General features: G+C 41.8%; 3 protein-coding genes across 3 annotated transcripts in view; 1 reads left to right on the top strand and 2 right to left on the bottom strand.

Moving 5' to 3' along the window:
• ptpn9a (protein tyrosine phosphatase non-receptor type 9a) overlaps positions 1-17,555 on the bottom strand; it is a 411,924-nt gene that overhangs the window by 111,584 nt on the left and 282,785 nt on the right. The gene's annotated exons all lie outside the window — the stretch shown is intronic.
• The window catches only part of arid5b (AT-rich interaction domain 5B), a 95,983-nt gene that overhangs the window by 10,453 nt on the left and 67,975 nt on the right, over positions 1-17,555 (top strand). Inside the window, exon 3 of the mRNA XM_010793955.1 lies at positions 16,806-17,040. Coding sequence (XP_010792257.1) covers positions 16,806-17,040 — 235 coding nt within the window. The remainder of the gene's footprint in view (positions 1-16,805; positions 17,041-17,555) is intronic.
• Positions 909-8,845, bottom strand: nckap5l (NCK-associated protein 5-like). The gene is made up of 8 exons (XM_010793954.1): positions 8,710-8,845; positions 7,822-7,890; positions 7,692-7,730; positions 7,372-7,491; positions 6,440-6,532; positions 2,949-5,782; positions 2,170-2,299; positions 909-1,193 (listed from the first exon to the last, which is right to left on the bottom strand). Exons 1-8 carry the CDS (start codon positions 8,839-8,841, stop codon positions 996-998), a joined length of 3,615 nt encoding a protein of 1,204 aa, XP_010792256.1. The 5' UTR covers positions 8,842-8,845; the 3' UTR covers positions 909-995.

The following is a 17,555-nucleotide window of genomic DNA, read 5'->3' as shown; positions in this document are numbered from 1 at the left end:
CCCCCTTATCACCTGAATCTCCTCCTAGAGCACCATTGAGTTCTTTGTAACCAAATGTCTCTCAGAGGGGCGTGGGGAGGGGCTCCTTATTTTCATCTAAAGTAACAGACAGAGAATCAGCACTTTGGAAACAGAGGGGATTATGGGATGCTGCAATGATCTGTTTGGTGTTTGGAGCCAAACACTTCAGAGACATGTTTTGTATATATCTGAGGCCTATAATATATTGATGAAAGACAGTACAATAGGGGACCTTTAAGGACAAAAATAAAAAGGCACAATTAAGAAATAAATGTGTTGAATTCCACATGATTTATTCCAGCTTTGCCTGAGGGTTGATTTTCCTCGGGGGCGTGGCCTCCTTTACTTACCTTTGATATGCTAATCAAAGTCTGAGACAATTAATTTCCCCCTCAATATGCAAATTAGGTTTCAGTTAAACCCCTCATGGATTGATGCAGATTTAAAGTGCTGGAAGAAATACTCACATCCTTTACTGAGGGGGACAACGTAATACCACAGTGTGATATTCCTTAAACTATGTTTTTAAAGAATTGAATTAATTTATTATAGGAATATATTGGCAGCTGGCTCTGCTTTATTTCAAATGTATTTATTAGGATAAACCCCTTGAGATGGACCATCTCGTTTTCAAGGGGCTCCTGGGTCCGTTATGATTGGCCAACCGATGTCCCACCCCTTAGCCTATCACAAACTATGTGTTGGAGCACTAGCCAATAGAATTGCGAGTGTTACATAGTGATGTCCCTATGTTACTGACTTAAATAAAAGACTGCGAAATAGGCGTTTCAGTATAATAGGGCCTCTTATAATGAAGTAGAGTACAATTAGAGAGTAGCTTAAAATGGGAACACTAAGTAAAAGGTCCTTGAAATTAAACTTAAGTACACTCTGCTGTGATGTGTTCCATGTGTTCCTGTGATAGTACTTTAACAAATGTCTCACCCTGTGAATTTCTCTACACTTTCATTCATCTATTTCCAGACCAGTTCCACCCAGGTCTGGTTTGATCTTCCACAAGGTCCTAACACTCGTAAACTCCAAAGAATGTGTGATATTTCTTTGCTCTGATTCAATCCTGGCACACTCGCTTTCTTACCTGCGAAGTGTTGGGAGTGAACTGAATCGGCGAGGTTTTCATCTGATGTGATCTTGCCGATTCTGTCTGATCCCTGCATGAAAGAACAACAAAGCGGCAGATGGAGGAGTGAGTGTGCCGAACGGCGGCTCTCCACATCAGCGTGCAGGAGAATAATCCAACAGAGGAGAAGCCAAGGTTAGGCGTGAAAGTGAACACATCTCACATGTGGTGAAGAAGTATTCAGATCTTTCAGTACTCACAACACACTTTGAAAGTTCTCCACTACAAGTCACAGTCCTCCATTCAAAACCTTCCTTAAGTAAAGGCATACAAGTTTATAGAACCTTATATATTTTAAGTATGAAGAGGAAAAGTACTAATTATGTAGTCAAATTCTACCTGTCTGCGTTTCACTGTTATAGGATTTTGTGGATTTCAGATAGCTGCTGCACGATGCCTTTTGATGCTGCAGATGTTTAAAGATGTGCTGATTTTAACCCCTTTTTTTTATACTGTTAGGAAGTTTAATTTAAGATATTGCATCAAATTCCATAAGTTCTTCATATTTGTGCAGCCTGTTGTCTTAAGTAAGAATCATGCCTCACTAAAAAGTACATTTTTTACGAGTTTCTCTGAAAAACAGCCGTGTTTTCAGCGTAGAGAAGATGCATTCTACGTCCAATCCAAGAGGGTTTTTAACTAGTTTGCCTAAGGAAGGAGACTTTTCTCAACAAATTAGGAAAAACGTCATCGTCTAGTTTACCACCAACTTTCAAAATCACACTCTTTTGGAGAGAAATGGTTTTCACTGGACAGGAAGTGGATGAATTATTGTATTGTGTTCAATAATAAAAGTGAATTAAATAAATATGTATTCCTCTCTGTGATGAAGTTGCAAAAAATAATAGAGTTGCATTCGATGGAAAAAATCCAAGACCTTGAATTTGTGCTAAATGCATTCAATGAAAGTGCATTATTTGGTTTTGATCAATATTGAAAATGTATAATCTTGTCTTTGTGTCAGTCTGAGGGGAACTGAATAGTGTAGAGTGTAAAACCTGATGTACCTTCTCCATATCGTCTCGACTGGTGGTGTGACTGATGACGTCGCCCTGCTGACAAAACATCGGCTTCGAGGTCTTACAGTCGAAGGAGAGCCGGCGCTGCGGCACGGTGATCATCTCGTTCCCGTCCACTCTGCATTTATCACACACAGATAACATCTCGGTAAGGATGTCGAAACTCAACCAAACTAAATGGTGGCGTTAGCAGTATTATCAGAAGTGTTTTTGGGTATGAATACCGAATGTAGTCCCAGATTAGATTTAACGGTGTTCAGTGATATTATTTTAATATCTGTTTGTTTTCTTGTTTCTTGTCTTAAATATTTGTCATTATCGATGTTTCAAATCATATCTTCTCGTATCGTAACATACATTGTTCGTATTTTAATATAATTATAAATTGTTCTTATTTATTTGCAGTTCATTGCAGAGCAGGGCAAATGTATTTGTTCATGGCCTCTCTGTGGCCATATAGTGGTTATGTTTAAGTAGTAGTCTTGTCTGTAGGATGTGACCTGATTTTGTTTTGTCATTTAGTTTTGGTGAACTCTTGACTGTCTTGCTGTTTGTACTATATATTAGGAACCCCTTGAAAACTGGGTGGTTCATCTCAAGGGGTTTATCCCTCATAACTTAATATCAGTTAACATCTTGTATCGTAAATACGCTTATTTTTCTTTCAGCCAAGCTAGAGGAGTAGATCAAATAAGCATATTTTAAAAGCTGAAAAAATGTCTTCCTCCTCCTCTAATTGAACAGTTTGTTACCCAGCCGGCCCTCACCTGTTGAGCAGCTGCTGCATGAAGTTGTCTGAGCGTCCCCCACGGTACATGACGGCCAGCTGTCCCTGAGATTGGTCCATCACCACCTCGCAGGAGTGACCTCTGCCCGACCTCTCCACGTACGCCCTCTCCTCCTCCAGAGCCCTCCGCAGCCCCTCCGCCTTCTCCATCAGCGTGGAGATGTTCAGGCCCTCCACTCCTTCTTTACACCTGCTGGCCACCTTCACAGGGTCCCTGCCCACCGAGGGGATGCTGATCTTCCACTCCCGCTTCTCATTCACTTTCGTGGCGTCCGTTTTGCGCAGCGCGGGCAGTTTGCTCTTCTTCAGGCCGAACCAGCTGGCGATGCCGTTGGAGGCTTTCTGCTTCACCTCGGTGGGCTGCGGCCCCCGGTCCTGCACCTGCAGCTTCAGCATGTTCTCCTCGATGCCCTTCATCACTTTCTGCTCGATGGCGGACGTCGGGCTGGTGGCCGGCGGCGGGGGCTTCTCCACCTCCGACGTTGGAGGTCTGGGAGGAGGAGGCGGCAGGCTGTCTCCAAACATCGGATTCTTCTTCCCTTTCCCGCCGATCTTGGTCCTCTCCTCCGATTTAGACGAGTAACGAGGCGACTCCGCGGGTTTCGCTGCTTTGTGGGCGGACGGGCCCTGGCATGGTTTGGACGGTGACTTTGGGGGGATTTTATTGGGGCTGTTGCTGCTGTGAGGGACTGGTTTAAGGTTATAGGCCAGATTCAGGGAGCCAGGACATTTGATGTTGTTGCGTAGCACCTGGGGGGCGTCGGCATTAGGGGACGGCAAACCAATTTTACTCTTGGGGCCTTCGGCTTTGGTCACGCACAGTTCTTGTTTCACCGCTGTAGATTTCACAGGGTGTTCATACAGCTGAGACAACCCCGGGTATTTTAAACCGCCACTACTAACTTTGCTTTTACTATCCAACGACTCGGTGTATTTTGAATGTCTCTGCTCCTCTTTCTGGAGCTCCATCGGCCTCTCCTCTGTTTTACACCTTTCTTCTGCGTAGGTGCCCTCTTCCACCGGCCTCAGACCCACCTGTAGATCCTCTGAACTCCTCAGCTTCCCTAGAGCAGCCAGCCTGTCTTTGAAAGCGTGGTGACTGGAGTCCGGCTGGGGCCTCGCTGCCACCGCTGCAGGCCTCTTAGGGATGGAGGAGTCCGTCCTCCTGGCTGGAGGAGGAGGAGGCGGCGGTTGCTGGGCAACATCGGACCTCTGCGTCTCCCTCACATCCACCTCTTGTTTCTCTCTGGTCTGTGAGAAGTTAAGTCTTCCCTGTGTGAGCTTACCTGGAGCGGACGCACCGGGCAGATTGTGCTGGTTCACCCACACCGGGCTGTCCGAGTCCTCATCGTCTGACGAGGACTCGGACGAGGAAGTGGTCGACTCCTTTCTCTGCGGAGGAGGAGGGTTCAGGACACTTTCTGGCAGCGACTTGACGAGCTTCCTCTCACCGCCGTTCCCCTTTGTTTGAGATGGAAGCGTGGTTCTTTTCTGGCCTTGTGTTGGTTCCTCTTCTCTGGACATGACACAGACATTTTCATAATGAGGGACCCTCTGTGCTATTTTCGGTGAGGAGGAGGATGTGGAAGAAGGAGCGGCCATCTTTGGAGCAGCTTTAGGCGCTGAGAGGCTGCTGTAGCTTACTTCCTTAACGGGCGGGGAGCAGACGTCTTCAGACTGAGGAGGGGACGTCGGGGCGGAGTGTGTTGCCGGGTAGGACTCGGACCTGGCGGGGGGTGGGGGGGGCTGCCGGCACCTCTCTGTGGTGGTGGCTCTGCGGGGGGGAACAGGGGAGTGGTACACCTCATAGTTGTTGGTGCGGCAGGGGATCCTGGAGCTGCGGGTGAGCTGCGGGCTCAGCTTCACGGCGGACGTGGAGGGTTGGGACTTCTCTCCCATCGTGGGAATCTTCAGGAACTTGAGCATTTTGGACGGAGAGTTCATGGCGGCGGTTTTGATCTCGGTGAGGCAGGACGGGCTGGGGCTCACGGAGGCGCTGGCCCTGACGGAAGAAGCCTGCGGATCTGGGACGTCTTTCTCCGGGACTGCTGACAGGTCGTTCGACAGGGAGGGGCTGACGCCGTTGTGAACACCGTCGCTTGTTTCCATGTCATTGTGGAGGATTTGTGCGTTTTCCTTCACAGAACTGGTCAGGTGTGATGTGGGATAGAAGCCGGTGAGCTCTTCAGAGACATTTAGACTCTCAGAGCTCTCCTGCTCCACGTCCATCACCTCCAGGCTCTGATCAGGTTCTGGTACTGAGACCCGTGCTGCAGCGCCTGCCGGTGGCTGCTGGGCTTCATTCTTGGTGCATTGTTTGGACGGGGGCTCTGCTGTCCTGCTCTTACTGAGACATTCGCTAATAGCAGCTGCAGGAACGACATGGCTCTGGGGGGCTTTTGAAGGACTACAGACGTGGTTGCAAGGTTTCGGAGGACTCTCAGGGCTCCTCTTGCAGTGTAAACAGCAGGTGTTCCCCGCCTCACACTTCACTCCCCCGTCACCGTTCACATGTTGGTGTGAGTCGGTGTCTGAGCGGGAGCAGTGGCAGTGTGTGTGGTGGGGTTTGCACGGTAGTGGGAGGGGGTCTGCTGCTGTAGCCAAAACAGCCTCTGTGGACATGAGCACCTGGCTGTAGTCGCAGAAAGACAAACTGGTGGTGGACGGGTGGAACTTCAGAGGGTCCGTTTCCTCCATCTTGCGGAGGACCTCCAGGATGTGTGCTTTCTTCTTGAAGAAGGGAGAGAGGGCCTCCATGGAGGTGGCGGGGCCACGAGGGCCCGGGGAGGCATGTTGTGTGCGGTAGCCATTTCCCTTTAGACAGAAAGAGATTTCAATTAGAATTAAATTCATTGCTGCAGCTTCAGTGAATGTTAGAGAAGACATATTCTGCACATTTCCAGGTTCATATTTCTATGTAGTGTCTCTACTGGGACATGTCTCCAGGCTTTAATGTTCAAAAAGCTCTTTATTGTTCTCATACTGTCTGTGCTGCAGCACCTCTTTTCACCCTCTGTCTGAAACCAGAGCCCAGTCTGCTCTGATTGGTTAGCTGGCCGGCTCTGTTGTGATTGGTCAACAGCTTAGAGATGTCCAGCCGCTTAGCCTACAATGTGTTTGAGCGCTAGCCAATAGAAGCGATAGTTTGATATAGTGGTGTCATTATGTTTCAGAAGTAAACAATGGATTCCAATGGAGGCATTTCAGGCCGGGGGGGGGAGTGTTTGAGAGAGAATATATAACACAATCCAGGATAGGGAGAACTCCTAAAAGCATAATAGGGCCTCTTTAAACAATTAAGTTCACTAAGACCTTTAGAGTATGTGCGTGCAGGAAATGAGTGCAGAGCTGATTAGCTTTTTAAAGCACAATAGTGGAAAACAGAGAAAATTGTAACGACGTCACACAGGACCCACACAGAGGGTTTAATGTAATCCCACTGTTTCACTCTTGATGTTTTGCAATAATCACCTTGGCTTGTGCTTCAGTCTGTGCAGGCTCCACCTGTTTTGCAGAGTCATTGTGCAGCTGTGCATTGTAGTCTGGGAGGGGTCCCGCCTGGACCTGCAACGGGAGAATCACGATGCAATTATGACGACACTGTATACACTACGGGTTATTGTATACACAGACAACTAGGAGCTACATTGTCCCGGCATACAACATAGAGCAGAAGGGAAAAGCCCAGATGATATACATGACTGGCTCTGCAAAGAACGAACTGGGGTGGAAAAAAAAGCAAATTAAGACTCAAAGCCGTGCACTTTGCATTGTAAGTCAAGTGCAGTACTTCTCATATGTTTTATGACACATTAAACTATGACTTTGTTATGACTTTTAATGACATGCTATAGTATGATGTTTTTATGATACTGTGCTTTCATGATAGTGATTCCTTGATTTATAGTTGGGTTTAATGACTTATAAATGTAACTACCTGGTAGTTAAAGTAGTTAAAATGACCTTCAACTTCACCTATGACATTAAAACTTTAAAACGAATATTTGTATTATAGAATATCACATACTGTTTTATGTCTTAACTTGCACGCCAACAACATACATACATGTCTATCCATCAAGACGATAGATATAGTCTTTGTTATTCCAGAGAAAGATGTTTTCCTCGTTAGAAACTGGTGCCTACATTACCCATAATGCAACTTGAACACCAACAGGTCGTTAAACAATTCAGGTGTTTCAAACACGTATTGGCTGATGTATGGAAGGAGGCTACAGAGATCTGGTTAGCTCACTTATTTCTAACTCTATACACAGATGGAGTATTTTTTGTACATTGTTGCAGTAGTACTTTAAGGATAGTGAAGTATCTGATTAGAGCAGTCGGAAGGAGTTTAGTTTAAATATGAAACACAGTCATTGATAAATCATGAGTGGATTTACCTGGTAGTGAGCCGTGGGGTGGTTGGGCAGTTTCTGCTGAAAGAGCTCACAAAGTGCTCGGTTCTGTCGCTCCAGGTCGAACACCAACATCTTCAGCTTGATGCACTCCTCCCTCAGATCCTGATCACACACACACACACACACACACACACACACACACACACACACACACACACACACACACACACACACACACACACACACACACACACACACACACACACACACACACACACACACACACACACACACAGTTAGACAACAGCTGATACAGGTAATTAAAATACAGATACAGAAACTGAAGTGTGGCTTTATGTTACCTTTTGATTCAGCAGAGCTTGGACTACGTGGTTGGCCACCTGAGAGGAGAGGATTTTACCGACAATAAATAAATTGAGAATACATTTTATGTATTTTTTGTAAAGATGATATCCTGCAACATGAACTCACCTCATCCAAACACCTCTCATAAGCCTCTCTCTGACTCTCATTGGCCAACATCAGAGCCGAGTTTTCTGCCTGTGAGGAAAATATTTAAAAAAAAAGAATTTTATTTACCACATTTAATCATAAAAAATACACATTCAGTGTAATCATGAAAGCTTCTCCTATTTGTACAAAATAAAATAAATAATATTTATTAAACAATGATACTGTTAAAAAAAGGAAATATTGGACTGAAAAATAAATAAATATATTATAACAGAAATAATAGTTATTTAGCAAGTTATGGTATTTTACTATTTTCAGCACACATGTTATTTGGTAGACTTTGACAAATTAAATGTAAAACATTACAATGCAATTAAATAACAAAAGAAAAACTTCCTTTCAACACAACAACAAATCTTTTCATAATCTTCCAAAATACAAGGAAAGTTTAAGTATTTAAAAAATATATATACTTTTAAATATTTTTTGTACCAACGTGGCAGCATTACGAGTCTCAGAAAATCACATTTAATTAACTTAAATGTTTCCGTCGAGAAGATTAATGCCTTAGAATGTCTTGTATATGTTTCGTTTGTTGTTATTATTATTTATTTGATTTTATTTCAGTGTTGTTTTTTGTGGTTAAGGTCTGTTTTTTTTCTGGTATTGTTCACCCTGGTAGAATGGTTTCTTTTACTCCCTTGTGCATGTACATGTCAGGGTCTATGTATGTATGTATGTATGAATGTATGAATGTATGTATGTATGTATGTATGTATGTATGTATGTATGTATGTATGTATGAATGTATGTATGTATGTATGTATATATGTATGCTTTCTGTGCTTGACAATGTCACAAATAAATCATATATAAAACAATTTAAAAAATGGAATGTTTCCTCACCTCCAGCTCCCTCAGGCGGTCCACCAGCTCGCTGCTGTTGTCCTCCATCAACGACTCCACGTCTCCCTCCTCTCCTTCCTCGTCCGACCCGAAGTCTTCGTCACACATTCTCTGCTCTGTCTCATCAGACATCGTTCTCATCTGAAACACAGAGAGGGAAACTTCAACTATCACCGTCACAGTCTTTAGAGAAATCAAATGGTTCCCTTCAAGAAACATCTGCTGCTCTGGAGGGAGATCGACATAATGAGAGTGAGTCACAGCAATTATGTTTCACTTTTACTGCCCTGTTTTTATGTTGTGTTCTGTTGTCCTCTACACGACACAACTAATGACTTTTGATTCAAATCACACATCAGATCAGGGTCAAACACCTGGTAGAATTCCTCACAGGTGAGCGGTCACAAGCTGTTCCTGCTCCTACGCAGCAATCTGTTATTTAGTCAATTAAATAATCCTTTCCTTCCCGAATCAAAGTAAAAATCCATTTCTGAAATCTTTCCAAATTAATGATACATTAACCCCCACTTTGTACAGAGAGCTAAAATGTCAAAGTCACTATAATGATATCTTGATCAGAGCCTGCTCAGCATGGGTTATGTTTTAGAAGTTGTAGACTATAATACAATCAGACACCCTTTACTTATGAATATAGAACTAAACATATTATCATGAATGTAGAAAGACTCTTTTCTGGTTTCCAAGAGTAACACGACTTACTTAAATTAAAATCATTGGAAGGAAAATAATCTATATCAAACGTTTACTCTAATAAATCAAATGTTACAGGTCAAAAAGATCCATTGTCATTTAAACACATTTCCTGCTCAACAATTGCATTGACTAAATAATTCTAACAATAGGTTATAATTAGGCCAACATTAAAGGTTAAGAATGATATTAATAAAACTGGCACGCAACAACAGTTAAAGTAAATACCGGTACTCAATTTTCCACGCCACATGTAAATATTCTCCTATAGTAAAGAATTTTAAACATGTTATGGTATAACACACACACTATACAACAATACATATCTTCAAATCACTTATCATAACCGACTTAAAAATAAGATATTGTGCTTTTCCTAATAACGGTGATCGAATAACTAACAAATAGGAAATTACAAAGAATACTTAAACGTCACCTATTATGCAAAATCCACTTCTGCATGTCTTCTATACATAGACATTTGTCCCCTCTGTGGAAAGAGACTCTGAAAGTTACAGGAAAAAAGATTCTCTCTCTTTTTGTCCTGATCCATTTATATAAAAACCTGTCTGAAAATGAGCTGATCAGATTTTGGCCACTTTANTGCAAAATCCACTTGTTCATGTCTTCTATACATAGACATGTGTCCCCTCTGTGTAAAGACTCTCTGAATGTTTCATGAAAAAAGATTCTCTCACTTTTTGATCCATTTATATAAAAACCTGTCTGAAAATAAGCTGATCAGATTTTGGCCACTTTATGATGTCATAACGATTTTTTGTCTTGTGTAACCATTAGCCAATCACCAACCAAGGTAACCTCCCCCCCCCCCCCCGACAACACCATGATGACAATACCGCAGCTCACAAAGCAGCTGGCAGCTCTCTCTGTCTCTCTGCCTCTACAGAGGATTTACATTCAGACATTAAGACACATTTATTCATTGAGCAGCTTAGTGCTGTTTGTCAGATTAAAAAATATATGGCATTAAAAGAAAAACGAGCTTTAGATTAGAGCTGCAGGATTTCGTGGATGTCCAGACATATTTCAGGTTCTCATATGTGACGATTTGATGCTTTTCTCTGAGTAAACTGAATGCATCAGGACGTCGCGCTGATAGGCACTCTGGGAAATTGTATTTTTCCCAATGTTTTGACATTTTATAGACAGGTTGATTAATTGAGCATTGCTAGTTGCATCCCTGACTCAGAAACACCCACACAGTCGACGAAGACAAATGATGACTTTAATTGTCCCACACGTAGCATGTAACGTATACACATACTTAAAATGTGAAACCACATCAAGGCAATTAAAAGTGCGTTACGCAATGGGAGATAGATGCATTACGATGAGACATAAAATAACTGCAAGACAATAAGAAAAATGGTTTAAAAATAGATTTAAAAAAAGGAATCTTATAAGAAAATAAGTGAACAAGGCAACAGTGCAGTGAGAGGTAGAAAAGTGTTTTTCAATGCAAGAATTTCAAATCATTCTGTAGTTTCAGCTTCTCTTATGTGAGAATCGACTTTGTTTCCCCGTTTCATATCAGAGGGTGCTAGATATTCTTGGGTTTACAGACAAAAAAAGACATGTCGTGTGCTCATCTTGGACTATGCTACCTACTTATTCAACTTAAATGAATATCTTTCTTACAATTCTCTGAAGTTCTACAGACTAAACAGGGATTTACTGAGTAAAATAATAGTGGTTGCAGTTTCATTGTTTTATAAACCAACAGTAGAATTTCAATTCAATTCACAGGAAGCCGGTGCTGGAGTGATGAATAATGACTGAAACCTTTCATCAGTCCATCTTCTCTATGATCGTATATCAGTCAGACTTCAGCAGTGGAGTTCTGGAGAAATGGGACTCGTTTTAAGAGATGCTGCTTCTCTCTGGTGGCATTTTCACTGAGGTCTTGTGACGTTAGCTCTGCACATCAAAGCAAACCGCACAGCAGCAGCAGAACCACATCTCATGTTTATATTTAGCTGCACTTTTGTTTGTCTTTTGCTCCACGCTGTAATTTCAATTCGAACGTTCCCACCGAGAGATCAGTGCTGCCCCGAGCTTTAATGTGCATTAGTGAGGAGAGAAAACCGCTGGTATTTATAAACCCGCTCGGTATCCAAGGTCAAACGCTAATATCTGCTTCCGTTCTTAGATGGGCTGCATCGATCGGCCTTCCATTATACGTCTAGATTTGGCTGCCATTCAGTCAATCGCAGCTCAATACATAAACGCGCTGCACTCTAGATGTTGCTGCTCAGGTTTTTCAGGCTGCGTTAGAAATCCACAGGCCAGTGACGTTCAATAATCTTCCTGTAAACGCTTTGCAAACAGCTCGGGTTACACGAGGCGCGGCAGACCTCTGTGATCTCTTATGAAACTATTGGACATTTCCCATTAGTGAGTTTTACACTCTCTGTTTGATACCATAGCCAACACGTTAACCTGAGCCCACAGGATGCATCACATCTGCAGCTAACGGTTATTTAAAATGATCCATTTACCTGATGATTATTTTCATAATTAACGGATTTATCTATTGGTCTTTAAACATTTAAAAAATGCTCAGTATAAGTTCTCGGTTTTTCACATCAAAAAATCTACTTTCCATATGTTTTCAGTGGTGTTGATGGGAATGAGGAATCTGGTGGTTTGGGCTCTTTTGCTTGAAAAATTACTTAAATGATTAATGTATTACACAAGTAATGGGATAGGACTGCAAATAATGATTATTTAAAATTATACCTTTTTTCATCTTCTGATTATTCGCTGTATTTACGGGTCTATCTATTTGTCTTTAAACAGTCTTGTGATAACGATTAAGAAGCTATTTTTAATACTTGAGAAGCTGGTATGATTGTCTCTTTTTCCCTTAAATAATTCATGGATAAACATTGTATTCATTATTTGTAGTCACATACTATTGATATTGATTTGCTCTGTTGACAGTTACATCCATAAAGCGATCCCGAAACAACAAACAACAAATAAATAAATAAATAGATGAACAAACAAAGAAAACAGAATAAACTCAGGGGTTGTTTTCAGCTAAAAAATGGATGATATATTGCTCTCCGAGTTAATATGGGTTTTCTTGAAGCCTCATTTGCCAAGTTCTGTAAACCATTGCAACCTCACATGACATTGAAAACTGATTTTTTTTTTAGGAAGCACTTTTATTTCCCACTTAAATGACAAGGCTGCTGTAAATGTGTATAATTATCATCAACACATCTTATGAAAGGACCAAAACCAACTCCGCCTTTTGTCCGTCTCTCAGTACGTTCTCACTTTTCTGTCTGTGGCTCTAAGACCATTCATTCCTGCTGAAGACATCAATCTTTTCTTAGCAGCTATAATCAATATTTTCACACTGACATCATTTGAATGTGTATGTGAAAGGAGTCATTTGTGGTGGCAAACCCAGAGAGACTCAACACACAGCTGTGCAGTTCCCTTCAGCTGCTATACAGAGCGTTCAGCTTCTTCCAGCTCATTGTTTTTTGTTTTTTATGGACCACAACTTTATGTTTTGTGTCTTCCTCGGCAGCAAACAGCAGACAGACACAGTGAGAGAGCAGCTGGTGATCATAGGGGAGCATTTAGCAGCTTAAGAGAAAGACATAGGTGGAGACCAAAAACGGAGCTAAAAGAGAGTGAATATTGGACTTACATTTATCAAGAAGACTCAAACACAGCTCTCAATACATGATAATGTAATTCAACAGGTCAGAGTTATATGAAAATATACTTATTTGTTTTAAAAAACACCCCAAAACAGCTGGTCACTTTGATCAAACAGCCCTAATAGGAGGAAAAGATGACATGTTAGGGTCTATTTTCTGCTGTGGATGAATCTACATTTGGTGCTCTGGTGAATATATGTGGCAGCAGCTGGGATTGAGTCCAAACTAGTGTGTGTGTGTGTGTGTGTGTGTGTGTGTGTGTGTGTGTGTGTGTGTGTGTGTGTGTGTGTGTGTGTGTGTGTGTGTGTGTGTTCATGGTAATAAAGGAGCATGTCACCCCGTGCAGCAGTGTGACTGGTATATGTGTTTCAGTGGACAACAATGGAGCTTTTGGCCAGAAGGACGATAAATCCGGCTTTGGATACAGAGACTCGTTTGTTTGGACGAATATTGTTAGACTTGGTCTCAAAAAGTGTGATAATTGAACCGAGTATTTCATAGTTTTTCGACCGCTTAATTACATTTTGTGTTACTTGTAATTTGCTGTTGTTTGTTTGTTTGTGTGTGTTTGTGTGTCACCTGAAAGCTGTGCCAGCTCCTGATTGGCCTGCAGCCACAGAATCAGTCTCATCTCATCAGCTTTAATGTGTCCTTAAGATGTGGAGGTGGATCTGGGTCCACCACACACACACACACACACACACACACACACACACACACACACACACACACACACACACACACACACACACACACACACACACACACACACACACCTGGAGCCATGCCTAGCAGACGGGTCCTCAGCCATATGTCCTGCAGAGTAACACGCTCACAGACTGCAGCTCAGCATGGGTTCTGCAGGTTCAGCTGTGGAGATTAAAAAGAGAGAGTGTCCTGGAGTTTGGTCCATATTTTTGCATCCACTTGTATCTTTATCCCCTCAAACATATCTCGATTTCAGTCCAAGAGCAAACACACTTTTCAAACTGGGGACTTGGTGAAGCTGCAACTTTTATGGACACCTATGTTTCTCCAGAGTAGAGTTGCAACAGTTCATCAACTATGAGTAAATTGAAAGAAAATAATCACCAACTATTTGAAAGTTGATTAATAGTTAAAGTAATTCCACGCATAATCTTGTTTTCAGCCTCTCGTATATAAATGTCCTGCTTTTATGTCAAATTAAACTGAATATGTTTGAGTGTTGGACGTACAAAAAAGACATTTACAGAAGTTTAGAAAGTAGAATAGGCATTCCTCACTGGCTTCTGTCCTTAATGGACCTAACCTAGAACAAAAAAGCAGCGGATTAATCAATAGTGTAAATAATCTCTGGTTGCAGCTCTGCAGGATTATCAGGTTTGCTCTGTAATCCTCCCTAAACAGTGAGCAGTGAGTAAACAGGCAGCTGCAGTGCAGAGGCCTCGGCCTGTAGACGTGTCGAAGAGAAGCTCTGCGGCCGTCAGACAGAATAGAAAGCGTGAGATAATAATGTTAGTCAGCGTGTGAGACGGTGATGTGAAGCAGACCTCCGCTCCGTTAAATGGTGTTTGATTTGTTTTGCTTGAATGAAGCAGACGGGTGGGGTTTACTGCAGCAGGAGGATTCAGACACAGACAGTAGGGTTGGGCTGACACTGAGAATAAATCATCCAACATTTTTGATTAATCGTTGAAGTAATCCATGATGCAAACGTTTGCCTTCTCATCTGAAATGTGGGGATTTTCCGTCTTTCTCTGTTTGAAATCAGATTAGATTACTGAGACAACAAACACAGTAATGTGGAATCAACATAAAGAAGATTACTGACGCTGATTGATAGCTGTTTTCCCGTCTGAAATACTTTTTTCCGATTATTCCGACCCCACATGAATGCAACGCAAATGCTCTATTTTCTACAATTTAAACCAAAGTAAAACCTTGTACATGCACCCTCCCGTGATTCAGATTCAATCCAAAATGTAATGCGGTTTTCCTTAGCCCGTGCTTCACCCTTTCAGAAAGTTTAATACAAAATAAGCCCAGTAGTGTTTCTGTTATCCTGCTGACAGACAGACAAATCGAGCCCAAAACATAACGTCCTTGGCAGAGGTTACCTACTATCTTTGTGTATTGGACTGTGGGACAAAATAGGACATTCAAGATGTCACCTTGCACTTTGGGAACATTTTGTCTAAAGGATTAATCAGCTAAATAAACTCCAACAGAACTTTGAAATGCTTTCTTGTCACTCTCTTGGCACCGCAGCTTCAGAAGGAGATATCCCTCTCTTCACTTTTCAAAACCCTGTCAGTCGTATTGATTTATTTATTGAATCTCTCTGAACAGCGTCCTCTTACAGTGCAGCCGCCAACGTCGAGATGAGACGCCCTGAGATCAAAATGTTGATACAGTTATTATTACTGTGCGCTCCCAGCAAGCAGCTTCTCCAGCAGCAGCAGCAGGGGTTTCATTCTGCCCTGAGTTTCACCTCACAGGCTGCACTAAGTTATCGCTGGAGTTGGTTTTCAGGGCTTTTAAATATAATGTGTTAGTTATTGGATTACCGTTATTAGGACAAGCACAATATTTTAGCTTAAAGGTCCCCTATGATACTGTTTTTCATCAATATATTATTGGTCTCAGATATATACTAAACATGTCCCTGAAGTGTTTGGCTCCAAACACCAAGCAGATCATTGCAGCATTACCCATAATCCCCTCTGTTTCAGCCCTGTTTCAAAAGAGCTGATTCTCTGTCTGTTACNTGCCTCATATCCCTCCATTTCACTTCCCGTTTCAAAAGGGCTGATTTGGGGTATAAAGCTTAAAAAATTATAAACTCCTTTTTTATTTTTTTATCAATTTTTTATAATTTTTTAAGCTTTATACCCCAAATCAGCCCTTTTGAAACGGGAAGTGAAATGGAGGGATATGAGGCATGGCTAGAATGGGTGATCTGTTTGGTATTTTGAGCAAAACACTTCATAGACCTGTTTTTTATATATTTTTATATATCTGAGACCTATGCTATTGCCTAAAAATAGCATGATAGGTGACTTTTAAGTTAAGGTTTTTTGCACATTTTTTCCACCACTGTCGCACACTGCGTGGGGAAATGCACATAAAACAAATCCGAGTTTCATACTTCAAACGAGAGCTATAATTGTAAACAAAACTACTCATTAAGAACAACCTAAACTAGTGTTAATTCAATTAAAAGCTCTAAAATTAAGTTACTTTGTATATTTTAAAACAGCACACATCATGCAAGTCAGAAAGAAATGCCTAGAAGTATCTGAAAGTTGTTTAAATGAGAGAAAAAGTCCAAATGATTTGAGATTAAAATGTATATTTGAGAAACAAAGCGTCAGGAATAATGTAGAAATTAACTGTATTTCTGGTAAATGGGTGAATTTCAAAAATCTTAAAGGTGAATTTACAGATATATTGTACAAATGTATGATTAGAATCTCATGTTGGCATAACTAAAGTAGAGATACTGTAGCAATTTACAAATTCTTTACATAGGGAATAGATTTGAAATGGCTCATTAAAACATGTGTCTGTTCCTCAAAACTGTTTCAGAGTCATGAAATTGTGGGAAAAGTAAGAGCTGCACGACTTTGACACAGCTGCTTTTTGTGTGACTTCCGTTATTTGCTTCTGATTGTAATTGTGATTCCACCCGCTTCCTTTCAGCACGAGGTAATTGCGGTGTCTGAGAAGGTGATTGTGCGTCTGGAGGACTTGGTGAAGTGGACGGTACCAGACTTCTCGGGATGGACCCACTGTCTGAAGGCCGAGCCTCTCAAAGCCTCCGTGCTCCGGGAGCTGGGGACCAACGGGAGGCGAGAGGCCCTCCATCGGTACCGCGAGAGCACACTGACCAGCGGACTCAACTTCAAGGATGTCCAGCGGGAGAGAGCACAGCTTGGTGAGAAACCTCTATTTATTTCACTCTTTCCTTAAAGGTCTCCTATCATACTGTTTTTCATCAATATATTATAGGTCTCAGATATATACAAACATGTCTCTGAAGTGTTAGGCTCCAAATACCAAACAGTTCATTGCAGGGGTGAGAGAGTTACCTTGGTTGGTGATTGGCTAATGGTTACAGGGCGCCGTAAGGGGGTGAAAAGTTAGGACCATTCTAAGGGCCCGTGACTGACAGGGGCCCAAACTATTTTAGAACATTAAGAAAAACATTTGTAAGTAACCAATGTGATATCTTTTCATGGGGCCCAAAAACCCTGGCGGCGCCCCTTACACAAGCCAAAAAATCGTTATGACATCATAAAGTGGCCAAAATCTGATCAGCTCATTTTCAGACAGGTTTTTATATAAATGGATCAGGACAGAAAGAGAGAGAATCTTTTTTCCTGAAACTTTCAGAATCTCTTTACACAGAGGGGACGCATGCTTATGTAAAATACATGAAAAAGTGGATTT

Source organism: Notothenia coriiceps, unplaced genomic scaffold (assembly GCF_000735185.1).
Source record: "Notothenia coriiceps isolate Sejong01 unplaced genomic scaffold, NC01 NC01_scaffold00037244, whole genome shotgun sequence".
Taxonomy (NCBI): Eukaryota; Metazoa; Chordata; class Actinopteri; order Perciformes; family Nototheniidae; genus Notothenia; species Notothenia coriiceps.
This window is presented reverse-complemented; position numbering and strand designations above follow the sequence as displayed.